The sequence below is a fragment of the Paramisgurnus dabryanus genome, chromosome 4 (genome assembly GCF_030506205.2).
Source record: "Paramisgurnus dabryanus chromosome 4, PD_genome_1.1, whole genome shotgun sequence".
NCBI lineage: Eukaryota > Metazoa > Chordata > Actinopteri > Cypriniformes > Cobitidae > Paramisgurnus > Paramisgurnus dabryanus.
In genome coordinates, this window is record NC_133340.1 from 4,428,455 (window position 1) to 4,445,176 (window position 16,722).

The following is a 16,722-nucleotide window of genomic DNA, read 5'->3' on the forward strand; positions in this document are numbered from 1 at the left end:
CATTGAAATTCAACTGTGCTCTCAATAATTTTTGGATAGTGCAGATTAAGGGGCTTTCACATTTTCTATGTTAGTAGAAGCACTGGGGACACAATTATAGCAACTTCAAAGATTTTCATGATATGTCCCCTTTAGGTTTCCGATTGTCTATGTACTGTAAAAGCATAGTCAATGTGAGGACAGACATGACACAAGACAACAAACCTGCCTTTGGCATTGCACTTCTCATTATCTCTTACTTTCCCATACATTCCCATAAAAAACAATGAGTTTCACAACTTTGCTGAAAGCTATAAGTTTGGACTGAATATGTGGCCAGTGATAAATGCTTTATTTTAGTGTTTGTGCAGAAAGCCATCAGTAGATCCTGTGATCTTGCAGGAGGGGCTGGGGGTGAGTCGGTTTCTTCATATTTAATGCACAATCACAAGTCCATTGATTTCTGTTTATTTTCATTCACACAGAAAGTAAACAGCTTCAGTCACATCTTCTTGGTGTCATTATTTTTGGAGGCCACTTGCTTTTCTTCTCCAATACAGTGCACACCGTCAAGTAACATTGGGGTCCCATGGTGGCGCTCTGTAAAAGACACGTGGCACATGTAGTTGTATTGTACGACAAGTGATGGTTTTTACCTCTTCAATAACTTCTAAATAATAAAAATTCAGTGTCAAAATGAGGACATTTCAAGAATTCACCTGTTCAAAGATTTGACTTGCTGTCTAACATAGAGGGGTGGTTTCCCGGACAGGGATTAGACTAGCTGTCCAAACTGAAAACAGCTTGCACTGACATATCTTAAAATACATCAGTGCCCTTTGTTTTACCTCAAAATGCACACAAGTAATGTTTTTAGTAAGGCTTGTTTGTTAAAACTATATTTCCTAATTAAACTAAGGCCTAGTCATGGTTTAACCCTTGTGGGTTGTTCCAATTCACTACCCCTTTTCCAAAATTTCCATGATTTTAACTCTTTAATTGCCAAGTTCATAAGTGATGTCATTGATTTGGGGAAAAACACACACAAATTAACATATTTTCAAAACAAAAAGTGAATGTAGACTGTTTTTTTTCCTTTTTCACAGTCTTGGGCATGCCAAAGATTGGTAAAAACATTGGCTTTGATGCATTTTTAGTTTTTGTGCTCTCTCTCTCTCTCTCTCTCTCTCTCTCTCTCTCTCTCTCTCTCTCTCTCTCTCTCTCTCTCTCTCTCTCTCTCTCGCTCTCTCTCGCTAATATGCTGTTATAGTCCATATAACTCAATGTACAAGCCAGATATTAAGGTCTTTTTTTGCACAGGCCTACAAAAGGGTTAAAGGAAAAACCGTCAACAGTCAAGAATACATGATAATAAGGTGGCATGGCTTTGCAATCAAAAAATGTTGTTATAATGGAAGTCAATGGGGCAAAAAAAGCCACGAACAACTAATTAGGGAGAAAAAATAAAAACTGATGCTGCACAAAAACTTCAAAGCCAATGTTTTTACCCATCTTTGACAAGCCCAAGACTGTGAAAAAGGTTTAAAAAAAATCCAGTCCACAATCACTTTTTATATTGAAAATCTGTAATTTTGTGTGTGTTTTTTCATCAAATCAGTGACACCACTTATGAACTTGGCAATTAAAGAGTTAAAATCATGGAAATTTTGTAAGCATTTGATAGTTTTGATCAGTACTGAGGGTGATTAACAGATTTATGAAATAAAAAATGGAAAAATATTCATCTGATACATTTTTACAGCCGCTTAATTTAGGGGCTTTTTTGTTCACGAACAACCTGAAAGGGTAGTAAATTTGCCCACCGTATATTGTTACGTTTTTGAAGCATTTTCTCAAAATATGTGTCAATATAAGATTTGTCACCAAAAATCATTCCATTTGCTGAAACACAGAGAAAATTGTGGCCAAATTAAGACATAAAAAAACAAAAATGGCCAAAATACCCTCAACAACCCATAAGGGTTAAGATAATCTCTGTCCAGGAAACCACCCCAGAAGGTTTAAGGCCCGTCTCCTTCCAACCATTATACTTAATAATAAAGGTAAAGATAATATAGTCTTTAATCAGTAGATTATAAAATGATGTGAAACAAAAATAGTTATAAATGCATGCAGACCGTAGGTGGCGGTATGTGGTCTTCACATCTGCATGACATTAAAAATGAAAGAACATCAATGTCTTCTGTTCAGCCCTTTAAATATGAACAGGAACGTAACATAAATAATGAACAATACAGAAAACATACAAATAAAAGATGATCAAGATAAAACGATCTGAGAGGCAAGAATATGGTGATTAAAACATTATCACATGGAAAACTATAGTAGATACCGTATTATAGTAAACTGTTATAATATTTTACGACAACCGTTGTCTACCCAGAAAGCACTATGCGCAAAACATAATGGCAGCAATTAAAATATTTAATGTTTTTCTACTCTGTACCCTTTGAATCATGGGTGGGCTTTCCTGGTCATGTAGGGGCACTGTCCTGTCAAGTTTAGCTTTAACCCTAATCAAAAAATTGTTCAGGTGTTTTGATTAGGGTTGGAGCTAAATTTGCAGGATAGTGGCCCTTCAGGAACAGGAATGCCATCCCTTGCTTTAAATCCACAAGTAACATTTTTAGTAAGGGCTACCATACTTGACCTCATGCCACTTTGTTTCAAAATCATATTTGAGAACAGTCATTATTATTTCAATTCTGTTTATTGATGCAAGTGGTGTATATATATATATATTGCATACTTCACCTAAAATATGAAAGACATGTAATCTGTCACCAGCTGGAGTGTGTAATATCTCACCCATGACTCTGGCTTGTAATCTAACTTTGACACTGCTGTCCCTTCTGCTCCGGTTGACCAGCGTGAGCTCCTCCTGTACCACTCCTTCCTGCTTGGCAATGTACTCACAAACCACCCTCACGCCTCCTTAAAACAGCAGGGAAGAGGAAAGAGGTTTTGGAAAGGGCATATAGATAGGGTTGGTAACATGGATAAAAGGTTTAAAAGCATCATATGATTTTTAAGGATAATTTTTATTGATGGCAGAGTGCATGCATATCCTATTAGATCCCTATTATAAACCCAGATATAGTAAATCTGCAGTGAGATTCAACTGGGGGGAAAATGACACCACTATAAACACGCTAAGTGAGTTTCGGCTAATGGAGAGGTCGATGGGTGGCTGAAATACGAGTGTGTGACTATTGATTGTAGTATGATGTCTCACTACCAGTCATAGTTACAAATAAATTTAAATTTGATGAACCACTTTGATAGCTTTGGTGATTTTACTGCCTTTTTCAAATTAATTGTTTTTTACTGCTTCCTTTCTAGTTGCAATGTTTAAGTTCACATTAAATCAAGGTAATTTCTTCTTCCTAATTGAGTCACAAAAGCCTACAGATCCTAACTGCTCTCACAAAGGTGGCTAATTCAATTTCAAACACCTGGGAGACCCGACAGTTCCAATCTGTCCATAACCTTTGTACTCTTGAGCAAAGCGTTAAACCCTGCTTGCTGCGGTGAAAGTCTCTATGTAATAAATGTACAAAGTGCCAAGCTATAGTATGCAAATCATTTTTTATGCTTCAGTGACTTCTGTGATTAAAACATCTCTCAGTAGAATAAGTAAGGCTATTCAAAACCTTAGTCACAGATGACAAAAGACCTCCGCAAAAAATGCATACCCTCAGGCTGCGGTGTGATGCACGTTGCACGAAGGCGTGGTCGTGCCGAAGTACGAAGTGCGGGGGAAAGAGTGACATCTTTGCCCATAGTAGGGACTTGCGGTAAAGAGAAGATAATTTCATATTTGTGATGGCTCCTTAAGAATCCCACCTGTAATTATAGTTCACATTATTCCAGATTTCTAGGATGCATATTATCTTACAGTATAAGATTGTATATAATATAATCTGTTTTTTAACTCAAAATTTGAACAAGTGCCCCCTTCACCTTTACAAGATATGCACCATCAGGCTCTGGCAAAGCAGTGATGATTTTTTCCTGAGTCTTTCCATCACAACTGTTATTAATGGGGGCATCTTCCTCATGGTCAGGGAAACGAACTACTCCACCTTTTGAAGTGGAGCCTGGTGGAGGGACAGCAAGGGAGGAGGTGAGATCACAGAGATAGATACTGGACAAGAAGTTACATGCTGAGATGATAACATCTACAAACAGGAGCCAGTGTGGGAGGGTTGTTGGAACAAACACAATCTTACTGTAAGTGTTAAAATAGGAGACGAAGGCTAGATTTACACTTCAAATATTGATGCCCAATTCCGATTTGTTATCCGATTTCTTTGACGACCGGGTCAGGTCGGCTCATTTGCCAGCATCACATTTTCAATGACCCACAATACGTCTTGAGATGGGAATATCCAAGGCTATCTCACGAGAATTCAGACATATTTTACGAGTTGGCTAATTTGTATTAATTCATACAACCACCTTCGTAAGGTTTTGTACGATTTGCCTTAACCCCTGTGACGTTGGGGTTAGGTGCGGAGTTAGGGATTCGATTTTGTTGTTGCTTTATTTATGAAAATCCTACCTTTTTGCACTTCATTACTTTGTATGAGTTCATCCGAATTAGCCAACTCGTAAAATATATATGAAGAGTTTCGTTGCAAAACGAGATAACTCCGTTTTTAACATTTTTGTCAAAACATGTTTATTATTATGTAATCATGTTATTATTTTGTTTATGGTGCTACTTAGCTGTATTTCTTAAGTTATGAAGGTTTAAATCAAAACAAACCAACTGCAGTTGAATTGATATTGATTGGAATGCACAACCAAAAAACGAGATTTCTGAAAAAATAAAAAAAACGGAATTGTCTCGTTTTGCAACTAAACTCTTCATATGTACAAATTCTTGTGAGATCAGGCTGGAATATCCAGTCTGTCTGCTTATATTGTGGACGTAAATGCATGTATCTGATTCATATCCGATTTATTTCCACATATGGAAACCGATCTGAGTAAATCGGAATCTATGTGCTTTTTTCCTGTTTACATGTTCATGGCTCATATCCGATCTGAGCCATATAAGGGAAAACAAATCGAAATTGAGTCACTTTAAATGCAGCCAAATTGAAAGAGTGTCGACAGCACAAATGTATAAATACAAAAAGCACATTTATATGAGATTGTAATGTTAAATGTCCAACAAGCTGCATGTATGTTTGCAAGCCTTGCGTACTAATATACATATTCAGAAAAGCATATGAAATACTGACTTTTCCTTCCTGTTGCCATGTTGACATAAGGCCAGGGAAATCCAGGGGTGACTGACGTCAATGAGATATCATCTCTTAATAACAGACACTAAAAGACAGATCCCTGTGGTAGACAGAAAACAGACGCCTCTGAGTCTTGTTATACAATCTAATATCCTGTGCTACAAGCACAAAAACTGATGATTACTGGAAGATGATTACTGGATGATTAACTGAAAATTAGTGTTAATGACATTTTTTTTTACCCAAGATGACTACAAAAGTTGCATCTGACCTCTTTATTGCTTTATTTTTTAGAAACAACATCAAAGAAATAATTTGTACAACCATTATTACATGCAATATACAGCCCTTAAAAATACATTACGGAATTATGATTTTCCAGGCCCTTCTAAACTATGAGTCAAACAAAGCTAATGGAAACACAGCATCCAGCAGGGGTCTTCATTAAAAAAAATACTGGCTTATTTTCAACCCTGCAATGGGTCAAAAAGAGACACATTCAACCCGTTGGCAATTAATCCTATGCTGGGCTTTTTAAACCCCTTTTTGGGTAAAATATAAACATTTGCTGGGTTAATTGAACCCTTTTTGAACCAACCTTGGATTGAAAATAACCCAGCATTTTTTAAGAGTATTAGATATAAATATTTATGATTTGAAAATTTTTGATGAATGTAGAAACTTGAAAAAAATAGAAAAATGGAAATTTATGAGATTGAATTGGCTTTTAAAGAAAGTTTGATCTACTTAAATAAATACTTCAGTTAGTAACACTTAAAAAAAATTAGTTTTGTCAACTTTTGTCAATTTTTTTTTCCTTTACATCGAACATTTTTAGGTGTTACCAAATGAAGTAATTTAACATTTAATTCAATGTTCACTTTTTTTACAGTGTAGATGTTAAATTGAAATTTGATTAATGTTATGATTTATAATTTAACACAGTTACACCACAGAGACATTTGCCGTTGCAACATGATCTCATGGAAATCCGTGTTATATGCTGCCTTCACGTGCTATGGGAAAGATGATATTTTCCATTTGTGAACTGGTCGTTACCAGCGTGTTGTGTTCAAGTGCATTTTCCATTTGTGAACTAGAATTTACCAGTTTGCTGCGTTCAAGTGCATTTTCCATTTGTGAACTGGTATTTACCATTGCTTTTGTTGTCATTCAACCATTCACGACGTTGCTGCTGCTCTTTGCCATTTTGAAAAGGTCAAAGGTAATCTCATCTCGGCAACTCGGGCATCAAAATATTTTACGAGTTGCCCAGTGGAAAATACCACATGAGGGGTGTTCATGTGCATTTTCCAAGTGGGATTTTGGTATTTACCATAATTACGATAGCACGTGAAGGCAGCAATAGTCACGGAAAATTTTACCACTTTATCCGTGACCATGTCACAGAATTCAGCTTTTTTCCGTGACGGGACCACGGATGTCTTTTCCGTATGACTCCCAAGGATTTCTTGTGTCATTTTATGTATTGTTTTCTCATTGTTTTTTCCTATTTTCAAATCATTGCCACTTGGGGTTAGAGTTAGATTTGGGGTTTGCATTAGGATGTACTTTTATGTTAAGATGTACTTTTATGTATTGGTTTCTACATGTTTGTCTTCCGCTTTCAAAACTATTCTCGCCTGGAGTTGGGGTTAGGGTGTCTAAAAATGTAACAGAAAGTGATTCTAACACTTACCCCAAGCGACAAAGGTAAAAAAATAGGAAAAAACAACGAGAAAAGAATACACAAAATGACACAATAAATCCGTGGGAGTGACACGGAAACAACATCCGTGGTCCTGTAACGGAAAAAAGCTGAAAATGTAGTTAAAGAAAAGATTATCTAATTCATTTAATCCTACTTCTACTTTTTTAATTCACTAACAAGCCTGCATTAACTAAAAAAAGTGAAATTCAAATCAGATTTTATTCTCACATGCAATACTTCTATGTGATCTGATTACGTCTGTCATGGTAAAAAAAAATAAGCTTTCGCAATATAGGTCTAAACATGGGTCTTCTAAAGTGCTTTGAAATCCATGCAGGTTATTTTCCCAACACCTAAATTATTTATTGCTCATCTCAATAGGTATTCTTGATTTGCATTTCATAGTCCTTGCAGTACAGGATTAAAATCCACAGGAAGGAGATCCCCTACACCTGTAATGCGTTATATTCATCATTAGTTGCATCTGAGGTAAATATGTTGGTTAATCATGTCAGTAATAAATCATGAGGTCTAAAGTCAAAGTAATAGCAAGTGTACAGTGTACAGGATACATTTCATTAGACAAAATTAGTGTAAACAACTACACTGCAAGCTATAATCGTTTTAAGTGAAGAATAAGATGTGTGTGTGCGAGTCAGTGTTAAACCTGCCCCCACTTTCTCCTAGTAAATCTATTTGCGGATCATGCACGCAAATGAGATTTCAGGCCCATCCTGATTAATATTGACCCATAAAGCAGGTTCACTTAAAAATCTTTCAGGCAAGGTTATTTCACAGACAGTTCTACCGTCTGTCTCTTAACTCAACACCAGCCCTCCCTTTCCAAACCACGTCACATATAATGTCAAGAAAAGCTGTTTATGCAACGATAATCGTTCTTAAATCGGTAAGAAATCGTTGTAAGTTCCTGGAGATGTCACAGAGGAGAGATTTAGCATGGCTCTCCCCAGCGAGCACAAATAAACAAGACAGCATCCGACAAAACAGCATCTCTCCTTTATTATTTATTAAAAGTGCAGCACGCTACTGTATGTTCTCTGTAAACTGTGCGCGTGTCCGTCCGATACAACGTCACTATACATTAAAAGCAGCATGCGCAAGATATGCGTAACATATTGTATAACAATAACAGTAATCTACTGTAACAGTAATCTACTGTAACGTTTCGTGTCTTTACCTTAAAGATTTGATATTAATGCGGAGAAAAGTCTTCATAAAGATTTCGATGCAGGTTATGCAAGCATGTTTAAATTATGACAGAAGTATGACAGATTGTCAATCAACAAATTCAACATTATGGAAGCAACGCATAGAATATCAGGTTTACCTGCACAGAAAGAAATATTTAACAAAATAAAATGGAAAAATACACGAAAAACGTTGTTTACCTGGAAATGTGGAAACCGGTTTGTGGCGATGCTGGATGCGCGCCGTGCCAGTCCGCGTGAACGCAGCGTGCAGGTCTGACGCAGAGCAGCGGTCACAGAAAAGGAGTGGCAGCCATTGGTTAGTGATGGTTACTTAATATCTCTCTCCCCCCTCTCGCTCTCTCTTCAAAATTTACTGCCACCAGATTTTCTTTATTCTGGTGGTTAGGTTGAGATGTTCCTCTCCAACCTTTGTTTAAGCACTTCATTTTATTATAATGGTTTTAAGAAGATCCCAAGAAAAGCAACATAGGTCTTGATTCAGACTGACACAAAAACAATACTAAGAAAACATCAAGGACAAGAGAGTGTAAAGGACCCCCCCCCCCAAAAAAATGAAAAACTGAAGTCATCTTTAGACTACAGAGTCACATTTATTTTTTTATTTTTTGAGCATACACAAAAATACACATTTGAACGTAATTGGACATTATTTTACAATCATCACCCCAAATCATTCTTAGACCATTTGTCTGACTTTAAAATAAGATTATTTTTTGATAGATACATAGTCATTAATATATATAATAATACATTAATAGTTAGCCCCCAACCCATCTAAAATAGTATATTTACATGTTATGGCATACCACTATGTTAAGTTTGTTAAAATGTAAGCAATAATTTGTAATGAAACAACCAAAGTAAACAAACACTGTTTGTTATATTTCATTTTTCCATTTCTGTTTTTTTTTTAAGTCAGCCAGCTTCTGTCAGCTGGGTAAGTAGAACATATGGTAAGTGGTTCCTCATTTTTGCCAGATTTGTTGGTGCATGGGCTAAAAAAAGGATATAAAACGCCTGTAAATGTGCCAGTGAAGGTATAAATCAGTGACTTTGTATCTGCATTATAAAAAGACACTTGACCTTTTTCATAGTCCACAAACACACCAATGATTTGGGGTTTTGGTTGCAGCGTTATAGTAGCTGATTGTTCTGTGCGAAAGATATAGTCATTCTTGTCACGCAAACTTAGAAACCAATATCCATTAGCTGGAGTGGCAGCTATTTTTCCTTTCCTGTTAATAGAATTGCTGGCCACTCCCAGATCCCAGTCTGTCTTGTCACCTACTTGGACCTCCCAGTAATGGCGGCCAGAGTAAAAACCTTCACGACCAAGAACACACACCACACGGTCGAACCGCTCCAGTGTGTCGGGCACATTTTGGTAGCGGTCACTGCAGTGCACCTGCTTACCATCCTCAGAGATGATTAGTCGTGGATGGGCTGAATCTCGATCTAGGGTCACATCCACTAAAGAGAGAAATAGAAGACAGCATTTGCAATGTGTGCCAGGAATGTGACACAGAATGCCAAATATTTGGAGTATCTTAGCTAATTTGCATAGTAAAAATTATCACATACTGGCATATTCCTGCACTCTCCAATTTTCTGCAGACAGAAAAAGTATAGATGTAAAACAATTGCCTCATTTTGGTGACTTGGTGGGACAACACTTTAACCAAAGCATTATGGTTATCAAATTATGGAAACAGAATTATTTAGTTTTTTTTTTAGATTTTTCAGAAAACTATTGTTAATAATGTATTTTACCCTTGGAAAAGACCTACATCTCTAGACCATTTTAAAGTAAGGATAAACGTATGCTGAATGTAACTTTGCCGCATGTTAAACAATATAGAGCTGTGATGCATTGTTAAAGATTCAATGAAAACAGTTAGGGTAAGCATAAAAAAACGTACTTGTTTCCAGTGAGTTTTCTGAGTGCAAACCTGACAAAACAACATACCAGATAAAATGTCAGAATTAGGTAAAAAAAATTGCAGTACTTGAACAGTTTAACAAAGAATTGCGAGTTAGGCTTTTGAAATTTTTAGGTGAAGAAGCTGCTGGTTTAGTTGCAAAATCTGTTTACATGTGAACCCTATATAAAGCTTGTGTTCATTTAAAAATGTCTGATTGATTCATGTACACAGTATAAGAGAATAACTTTCTCTTACAGTTTCCAGACAGTTTCTTCAGATTTTCCTGCACTTCCTTCACCATCTGAGTGACATTTCTCAGGACTGCCCCTGCTGTGGGGTCAGGGGTCAAAGACACGTCATTCCAGTTCTTTGTCACAGGTAAACTACTATATGCTGGATATGTCTGAAAAAAAAAAACCCAATACATTAATAAAGGTGCAGAGAAAATGAATATACCAATAAATAAAATACGGAAACCCGGCTTTAAAAACGCAGCTAACATCCGTTTTACAGTACATCACTGTTTTCTACATAAATATATCCTACATAATGTACATAGATATATACACTAGATGTCGCCTTGAGGTTCTAAGCATGCGTCAAAACTGCCGCCATCTTGGAACAGGGGTCTTGTCATAAGAAGTAGCTAGGTAATACTACTATCTCCGCCTGTACTTCGAATTCATGGACGGTGCCCAGATTTTTGTGCTGCGTATGGAAATGCATACTAGCACTATGCATTTTATTTAGAAAAAGTAGCTTTTCTTAATATAAAAACTTTACATTTTCTCTCGACTCAATGCTTAATACATGTCTGACCGTTGGAACAAACAAACAACCAAACAAAAAAACCTAGTAAATCGCTTTCATGACGATTTATGGTAATTTTATTTCCGTTACACCTTTGCCTACAATTATGCTGATGCAGGGTTCCCCTGTTTCAAGATGACGGCTACATTTGACGCATTCATTCCAATGAACTGCCATAACCAAGGCGACATCTAGTGTACATATCTATGCATAATGTTAAGAACGTTGTTGAAAAATGTAGCCTTGACATCTTTAATATTGACTGAGTATGGCCTAACTTTGCTCGGTACAAGTTAGCGTAAATTGGTTTGCTTTGGCCTGGTTTGCTTTTCCACTGCAGTTTAATACCGCTTTGAAGTGGATTACTGCATAGTTCGGCACAAACAATCGTAAACATGACACAAACAAAAGCACAATAGTGCATATCGAATAAATTGTGTTCTTCTTGATTCTCAGCTTATGGATGTTTTTGAAAATAACATAACAATTATGTTAAGGTTACAGCTTCTTAATATAAAAGAGGGTGCAGTGAAGAATAAGAAAAATCCAAACCTTAAAAAAGTTGAAATAATCTTGGAACTGAACAAGTTGATAGAGGTTGCTGCTTCTTTTTTTTAAGTCAGAGATCTCAGTCTCCAGGTCTCGTATGAGGGCACTAGAGCGATGCTCCGCGGCTCGGCGTCCCATCTCCACCACCTCCAAAAGCTCAGCCTGGGACCTCTCCACAGCACTCATCAACTCACTGAACTTACCCACAGTACCTGCTATCTCTTGATCTGCATTTGACTTAAAACAAGCAAGTGAGCATTATTTAAATAATAATAATAATATAACACTTACAATCTATATAATATTTATCTCAATAGTACGACGTTGCACATACTTGAATTTCTCCGAGTGATTTGAGGATCTCCTCTATCTTCCTCTCTCTGACTGTGATCAAACCTTGAAGCTCCACTTCCATGATACGCAACTGGGACTGATCAGAGACACAAATATTAACACACACTTTCTTACACACAATCAGACACAGAGGTCTGATATTTCTATGACTGCACTGTCAGATAAAGGATCCCAAGCTGTCACAGGTGCAGTATCCCCTAAAAATGTCCTAATATGTAACCTATGAGTACTAATATGCACTCTTCTTTGGTACCAATATTTTTTCATTTGAGGTACTAATATGACCTGTGTACTTTATTTTTTTTTTAAACATTATTTTGATCATCTTTTGACAGTTACACATTTGTATTCGCTCATTGCAGACAAACACTCTCAATTACTCAGACTTACCTTCTTAATATTCATCTCTCTTTGGGCAGGCCCCACAGAATGGCCCTGATGCTCTGTCTGTGCACACAATGGGCAAATACATGCCTGGTCTGTCTTGCAGAACATCTCCATTGACTGTCCATGTCTGGGACACTGTGGCCCGCTGGAACCTCCTCCATCGGTTACACTCACACTATAAGATCTTTTAGGTGTCAATAAGGCAGAAGGGGAGGGAGAATCATTTGATGCCGATGGCTGTGGAGATGTCAAAAGCTCACTGGATGCAGATCTTCGAAAGCGGCTCTTGATTTCTTTTACAAGCTGGTCGGACAGCTCTGGTGGTCTAAACTGGCCTACATGCTTCGGCGCAGAGAAAGAGTTGGCAACGGAGTCTCCAGTCGCATTCCTAGGACTCTCAGGGGTCTCCGCCATCCGTTTAAACTGCTCAGTGATCTCTTTGAGCGTGTGATTAATGTGGAGCTCAGGGCGCTTTCGAAAGTTCTCCTTGCACAGAGGGCAGAGGCATGATTTTGCCTGGCCCTCCCAATAGGAGGTGATGCACGCTAAGCAAAAGCTGTGCCCGCAGGGTGTGGAGACAGGATTGGTGAAGATGTCTAAGCAGATAGAGCAGGACAACTGCTCCTCTGACAGGAATTCAGCAGGAAGTGACATGGTGTGTCTGTTTGGACACAAGAATTAAAGATAGAATTTAAATGGTTTATTAATATAAAATTTTCAAATATCTGTTATACTAATGCACATTTATTCCTAAAATAATTTGGAAAATTTGACTGAATACTGTTATTTCGATTGAACAATTCTATATTAGCATAATAAAAGAAAGCAGGCTTTTGTTATCAGCCACACTGCTCTCTAGGAAAGTGGTTCTCAAACTTGGGACCGTGGCCCCTTGGGGGCCCTGAGCGAGGGCAGGGGGGCCCCAGTTTTTATAAAATAAATTAATTTATCATAAATTCTGTGTACTTAAATCTCAAAAACATACTGCTACTAACCAACAGCACTACATTGATTAACTTAATATGTTTTGTTTAATTAAAATGTTAAGTTTTACAATGTTTTATGCCATAGATTTTCTTTGGGGGGCCATGAAGGATGCACCGTATTCAATAGGGGCCGCATGCTGAAAAAGTTTGAGAACCACTGCTCTACGAATCTGTTTTAGCATCAGCCATTACCCTTATCAGTATTTGAAAGTATTTAATTGTCTTCTATCAATACTCATAGTCCACCTTAACCACAGACACATATGTTTTAGCTGTTATAAACACTGCACCAATGTCTCCCACATAACAGTATACTGACATATGTGTACTTTAAAACGTGAATGTACTCAATCATTAAAGTCAAGAATTGGCTTAAAATGGTTAAAAAAACTATTTGCAGTAACTGAATTGGTGGAATAAAGTCAGACCAGCTGCACAGCTATGTTAAATTGTCTGTAAACCGGATCTAGGAGCAGCTAGCTAACTAAACTCATGTTGTCGGCTTTTAAAGTGGACGCTTTAATAAATAATGCAAAAAGCAAGCTTTCAGAAAGTTAAAATAAAACCTAACAGCCAAGAAAGATTGTAGTGGCTATCAGTGCATTTTTCTGAAATGTAAAATAGCAGACATGTTTTATGCGACTTTCTGTGCTCTGTATTAAGCTTGTTGTTTATAAGCCTTTGTTATTAACAACTATAACAGTAACAATACAAATATATACATTAAAAGTTATGGTTAAGCAATCCACTTAACTGTAATGAAAATCCAGTAACGACTTCAAGTTAAGGAAATCACAGTTCATTTACAGTAATAGCACGCGTCCAAACTTGCCATGAACATTTTCACATTCACACGTTTGATTACATGAAAAACACTCAAAATGAGGAATATTTGCCTGCATAGATACTCACAAAATTTACTTGGGTTTGTTCTTTTCTCTTCCCGGCAGTTTGTTATGTTGGTTCTGTTCTGCTAAGTTGTAACCTCCTGCAAACCGGTGTGTCTGCATACCAACAGACAAACACACAGTCAGTGCACACACCTGGATGCCGATCCAACCAGTCAGACAGGTGCAGACTTCTATTTCTCAAACTCTCTCTTCTATTCACATTTCACATGCTTGTTAAAACTGACACGCACACCATCTCTTAATAATGAGGTGTCAGCTCTCCAAAGCGGGATTTGTCAATCCATAAAACCTTAAAACGGTAGCAAATGCCACTAACATCCTGTTTTATATTTTTTCATTTGATCAATTACATTTTTTTGAAAGAAAAAAAATGAATAAAGATTAATATTAGTAAAGTATAAAGTGATTACTATTTATACTTTATTTCATAAAAGTATCATTTTGATGGTCCCGTGTAAAGGGATAGTTCCCCCCAAAATTAAAATTCTTTCATCATTTACTCACTCTCATGTTGTTACAAACCTGTATAAATGTCTTTGTTCTAAGGAACACGAATGAAGAAATTTTGAGGAATGTTTGTAACCAAACCGATCATGAGCACCATTCACATCCATAGTAGGAAAAAAGAAGGAAGTGAATGGGGATCATGAACAGTTTGTTTACAAACATTCCTCCAAATATCTTCCTTGTTCATCAAAACAAAGACATTTACAGGTTTGTACCAACATGAGAGTAAGTACATTACATAATTTTCATTTTGGGTGAACTATCCCTTTAAGAGGAACGTTACACCTAAAAATGTCATTAGAGTATTAGACTGTCTGCTTAATACTTTATGGGGTGGTTTCCCGGACAGAGATTAGCTTAAGCAAGGACTAGACCTTAGTTTAATTAGGAAATATAACTAGTTTTAACAAACATGTCTTACTAAAAACATTACTTGTGTGCATTTTGAGGCAATACTAAGGGCACTGATGTATTTTAAGATATGTCAGTGCAAGATGTTTTCAGTTTGGACAGCTCTTACATTTATTTTAGTCCAGGACTAATCTAATCCCTGTCCGGGAAACCACCCCTATGTGTTATATCTCCTATAGGTAACTTTGCAAGTTACCTTTTTACTGATCCCTACTCCCTACTTATAGTCAACAAAATGTGAAATGGGGAGGATCAAAATGAAGAATAAAAAAGAGTTTTGTATTGCTACATTAATACCAGGGGTGTGGTTTTAACCGTTGGTGCTGATTAAAGGGAAAAAAATCTGAAAAGCTTTAATAAGTTCACTTGCCTTTTAAAGGTTAATTATTGGTTATTGTAACACGGGGTCTCTACAATGTGTTGCTTTAAAAAAAAAAAAAAATGTGTTGCTTCAGTTGATAAAGCATTGCGTAAGCAACGTAATTATCACGAGTTTGATTTGGTCCCACCATATAACACACACATCTGATTAAAAATGTGTCTGCCAAATGCGTTAAATGTGAAAAAGAAAATAAAGATTTCAGGCCTTGATGTTGCTTCTTTGATGTAGGCTATGTATGCACATGTAAGGTACATGCAACACTGTAACATTTGGTAAGTTTTCACACGTTTAAAGCAAACGCATGCACTAAACTAGCATTTGGTCTGCGCCCCTGCGTCTGGACAACATGCTTTCCGTTCATTTCCTTTTCCTTTTAACTCTACAAATGCAGGTTTTTGGAAAAATATTTAAAATTCCTTCCGATCAAAAAGAGTCACGCAGCACAAGTGAATCTCGTGAAATTTCACTGTCCGGCAGCATGATTGAAAACCTGAGAACGGAGAAGATGGGAAACCTTACTCGAGACTCAAATAAACCGTTGCATGCGAGCTTAGTGGACCGTTCTAGTGACAAGATCGCCAATCCAGCCGTAAAATTAGCTCACATGAGGTCGTCCTCAAGAAACGCCAAAGGATTCTGGAATGAATTCTTATTTCGCGGGAAATCTGACTTTAGATACATCCTGCCAATCAGGAACATCGAGGTGCGTCAGGAAAAGTGTCGTGCGCTTGCATTCACTCAAGTAAGGCTGGATTTCATCAGACTGTGACATGTTAAAAATAACTGTATGCATAGTTAAATTAAAGGAAGGGTTCTGTGTTTCTTTTTTTTATGAATTTCTTTCATTCAGCACAGTTCTTAAACTTTGGACCGACAGTTGGCGCCAGGGGGCATAGTTTTATAACGTTTTATGAACTATATACATTTGTTATAGCCTAAATTCTGGGTAATAAAACATCAAATAAGTCCGCATTGTATATTTTAAATATGTTTTTGTTTAATAAAAAAATCTAAGTTTAAGATTGTTTTATGTCACAAAGGGAAAAAACTACCCCATTCATATAACAATTTAAATTAAACGTATACCAATTTTAAAATCGGTACATTGATTATTTTTCTATTTCGCAGAGGATCTCCCATGAAAACTGTGAAACCTTGGAGCTCAAGAACAACGTTTGTTTCGGGACATGCGCCATGGCGCCCTCTATTGGTGAAGACGAAAGTTCCTGTCCTGTCTGCTCACCGGTTAATTTCGGTTTCAAGACTGTAAAACTAACATGCATCGACAACACAGAGGTTCTTAAA

At 36.9% G+C, this 16,722-nt stretch overlaps 2 protein-coding genes across 4 annotated transcripts; both read right to left on the bottom strand.

The window, feature by feature from the left end:
* Positions 1-431: 431 nt before the first annotated feature.
* Positions 432-8,501, bottom strand: LOC135746793 (adipose-secreted signaling protein-like). 2 transcript variants are annotated; one of them, XM_065265491.1, is made up of 6 exons: positions 8,376-8,501; positions 5,253-5,355; positions 3,964-4,100; positions 3,696-3,846; positions 2,809-2,934; positions 432-579 (listed from the first exon to the last, which is right to left on the bottom strand). In XM_065265491.1, exons 2-6 carry the CDS (start codon positions 5,269-5,271, stop codon positions 482-484), a joined length of 531 nt encoding a protein of 176 aa, XP_065121563.1. In that variant the 5' UTR covers positions 5,272-5,355; positions 8,376-8,501; the 3' UTR covers positions 432-481. The 2 variants fall into 2 exon arrangements, with proteins under 2 accessions (XP_065121563.1, XP_065121564.1); XM_065265492.2 differs by lacking the exon at positions 8,376-8,501 and adding an exon at positions 8,165-8,326.
* Positions 8,502-8,815: 314 nt separating this feature from the next.
* LOC135746643 (E3 ubiquitin-protein ligase TRIM39-like) lies at positions 8,816-14,240 on the bottom strand. 2 transcript variants are annotated; one of them, XM_065265293.1, is made up of 8 exons: positions 14,119-14,240; positions 12,224-12,881; positions 11,814-11,909; positions 11,483-11,716; positions 10,376-10,523; positions 10,118-10,147; positions 9,780-9,806; positions 8,816-9,668 (listed from the first exon to the last, which is right to left on the bottom strand). In XM_065265293.1, exons 2-8 carry the CDS (start codon positions 12,872-12,874, stop codon positions 9,109-9,111), a joined length of 1,746 nt encoding a protein of 581 aa, XP_065121365.1. In that variant the 5' UTR covers positions 12,875-12,881; positions 14,119-14,240; the 3' UTR covers positions 8,816-9,108. The 2 variants fall into 2 exon arrangements, with proteins under 2 accessions (XP_065121365.1, XP_065121366.1); XM_065265294.1 differs by lacking the exon at positions 14,119-14,240 and adding an exon at positions 13,961-14,100.
* Positions 14,241-16,722: the final 2,482 nt, after the last annotated feature.

Bases quoted from the DNA above. Each gene is read 5' to 3' on its own strand.
- LOC135746793 (XM_065265491.1), bottom strand. The intron at 2,935-3,695 runs GTATGCATTTTT...TGCTGTTTTAAG, and splicing joins CATCACACCGCAGCCTGAGG to GAGGCGTGAGGGTGGTTTGT. The intron at 580-2,808 runs GTGAGATATTAC...TGTCTTTTACAG, and splicing joins ATTACAAGCCAGAGTCATGG to AGCGCCACCATGGGACCCCA.
- LOC135746643 (XM_065265293.1), bottom strand. From the start codon at position 12,874: ATGTCACTTCCTGCTGAATTCCTGTCAGAGGAGCAGTTGTCCTGCTCT. The intron at 11,717-11,813 runs GTATGTGCAACG...GCTTGTTTTAAG, and splicing joins AATCACTCGGAGAAATTCAA to TCAAATGCAGATCAAGAGAT. The intron at 9,807-10,117 runs GTACGTTTTTTT...TTCTGTCTGCAG, and splicing joins AGAAAACTCACTGGAAACAA to AAAATTGGAGAGTGCAGGAA.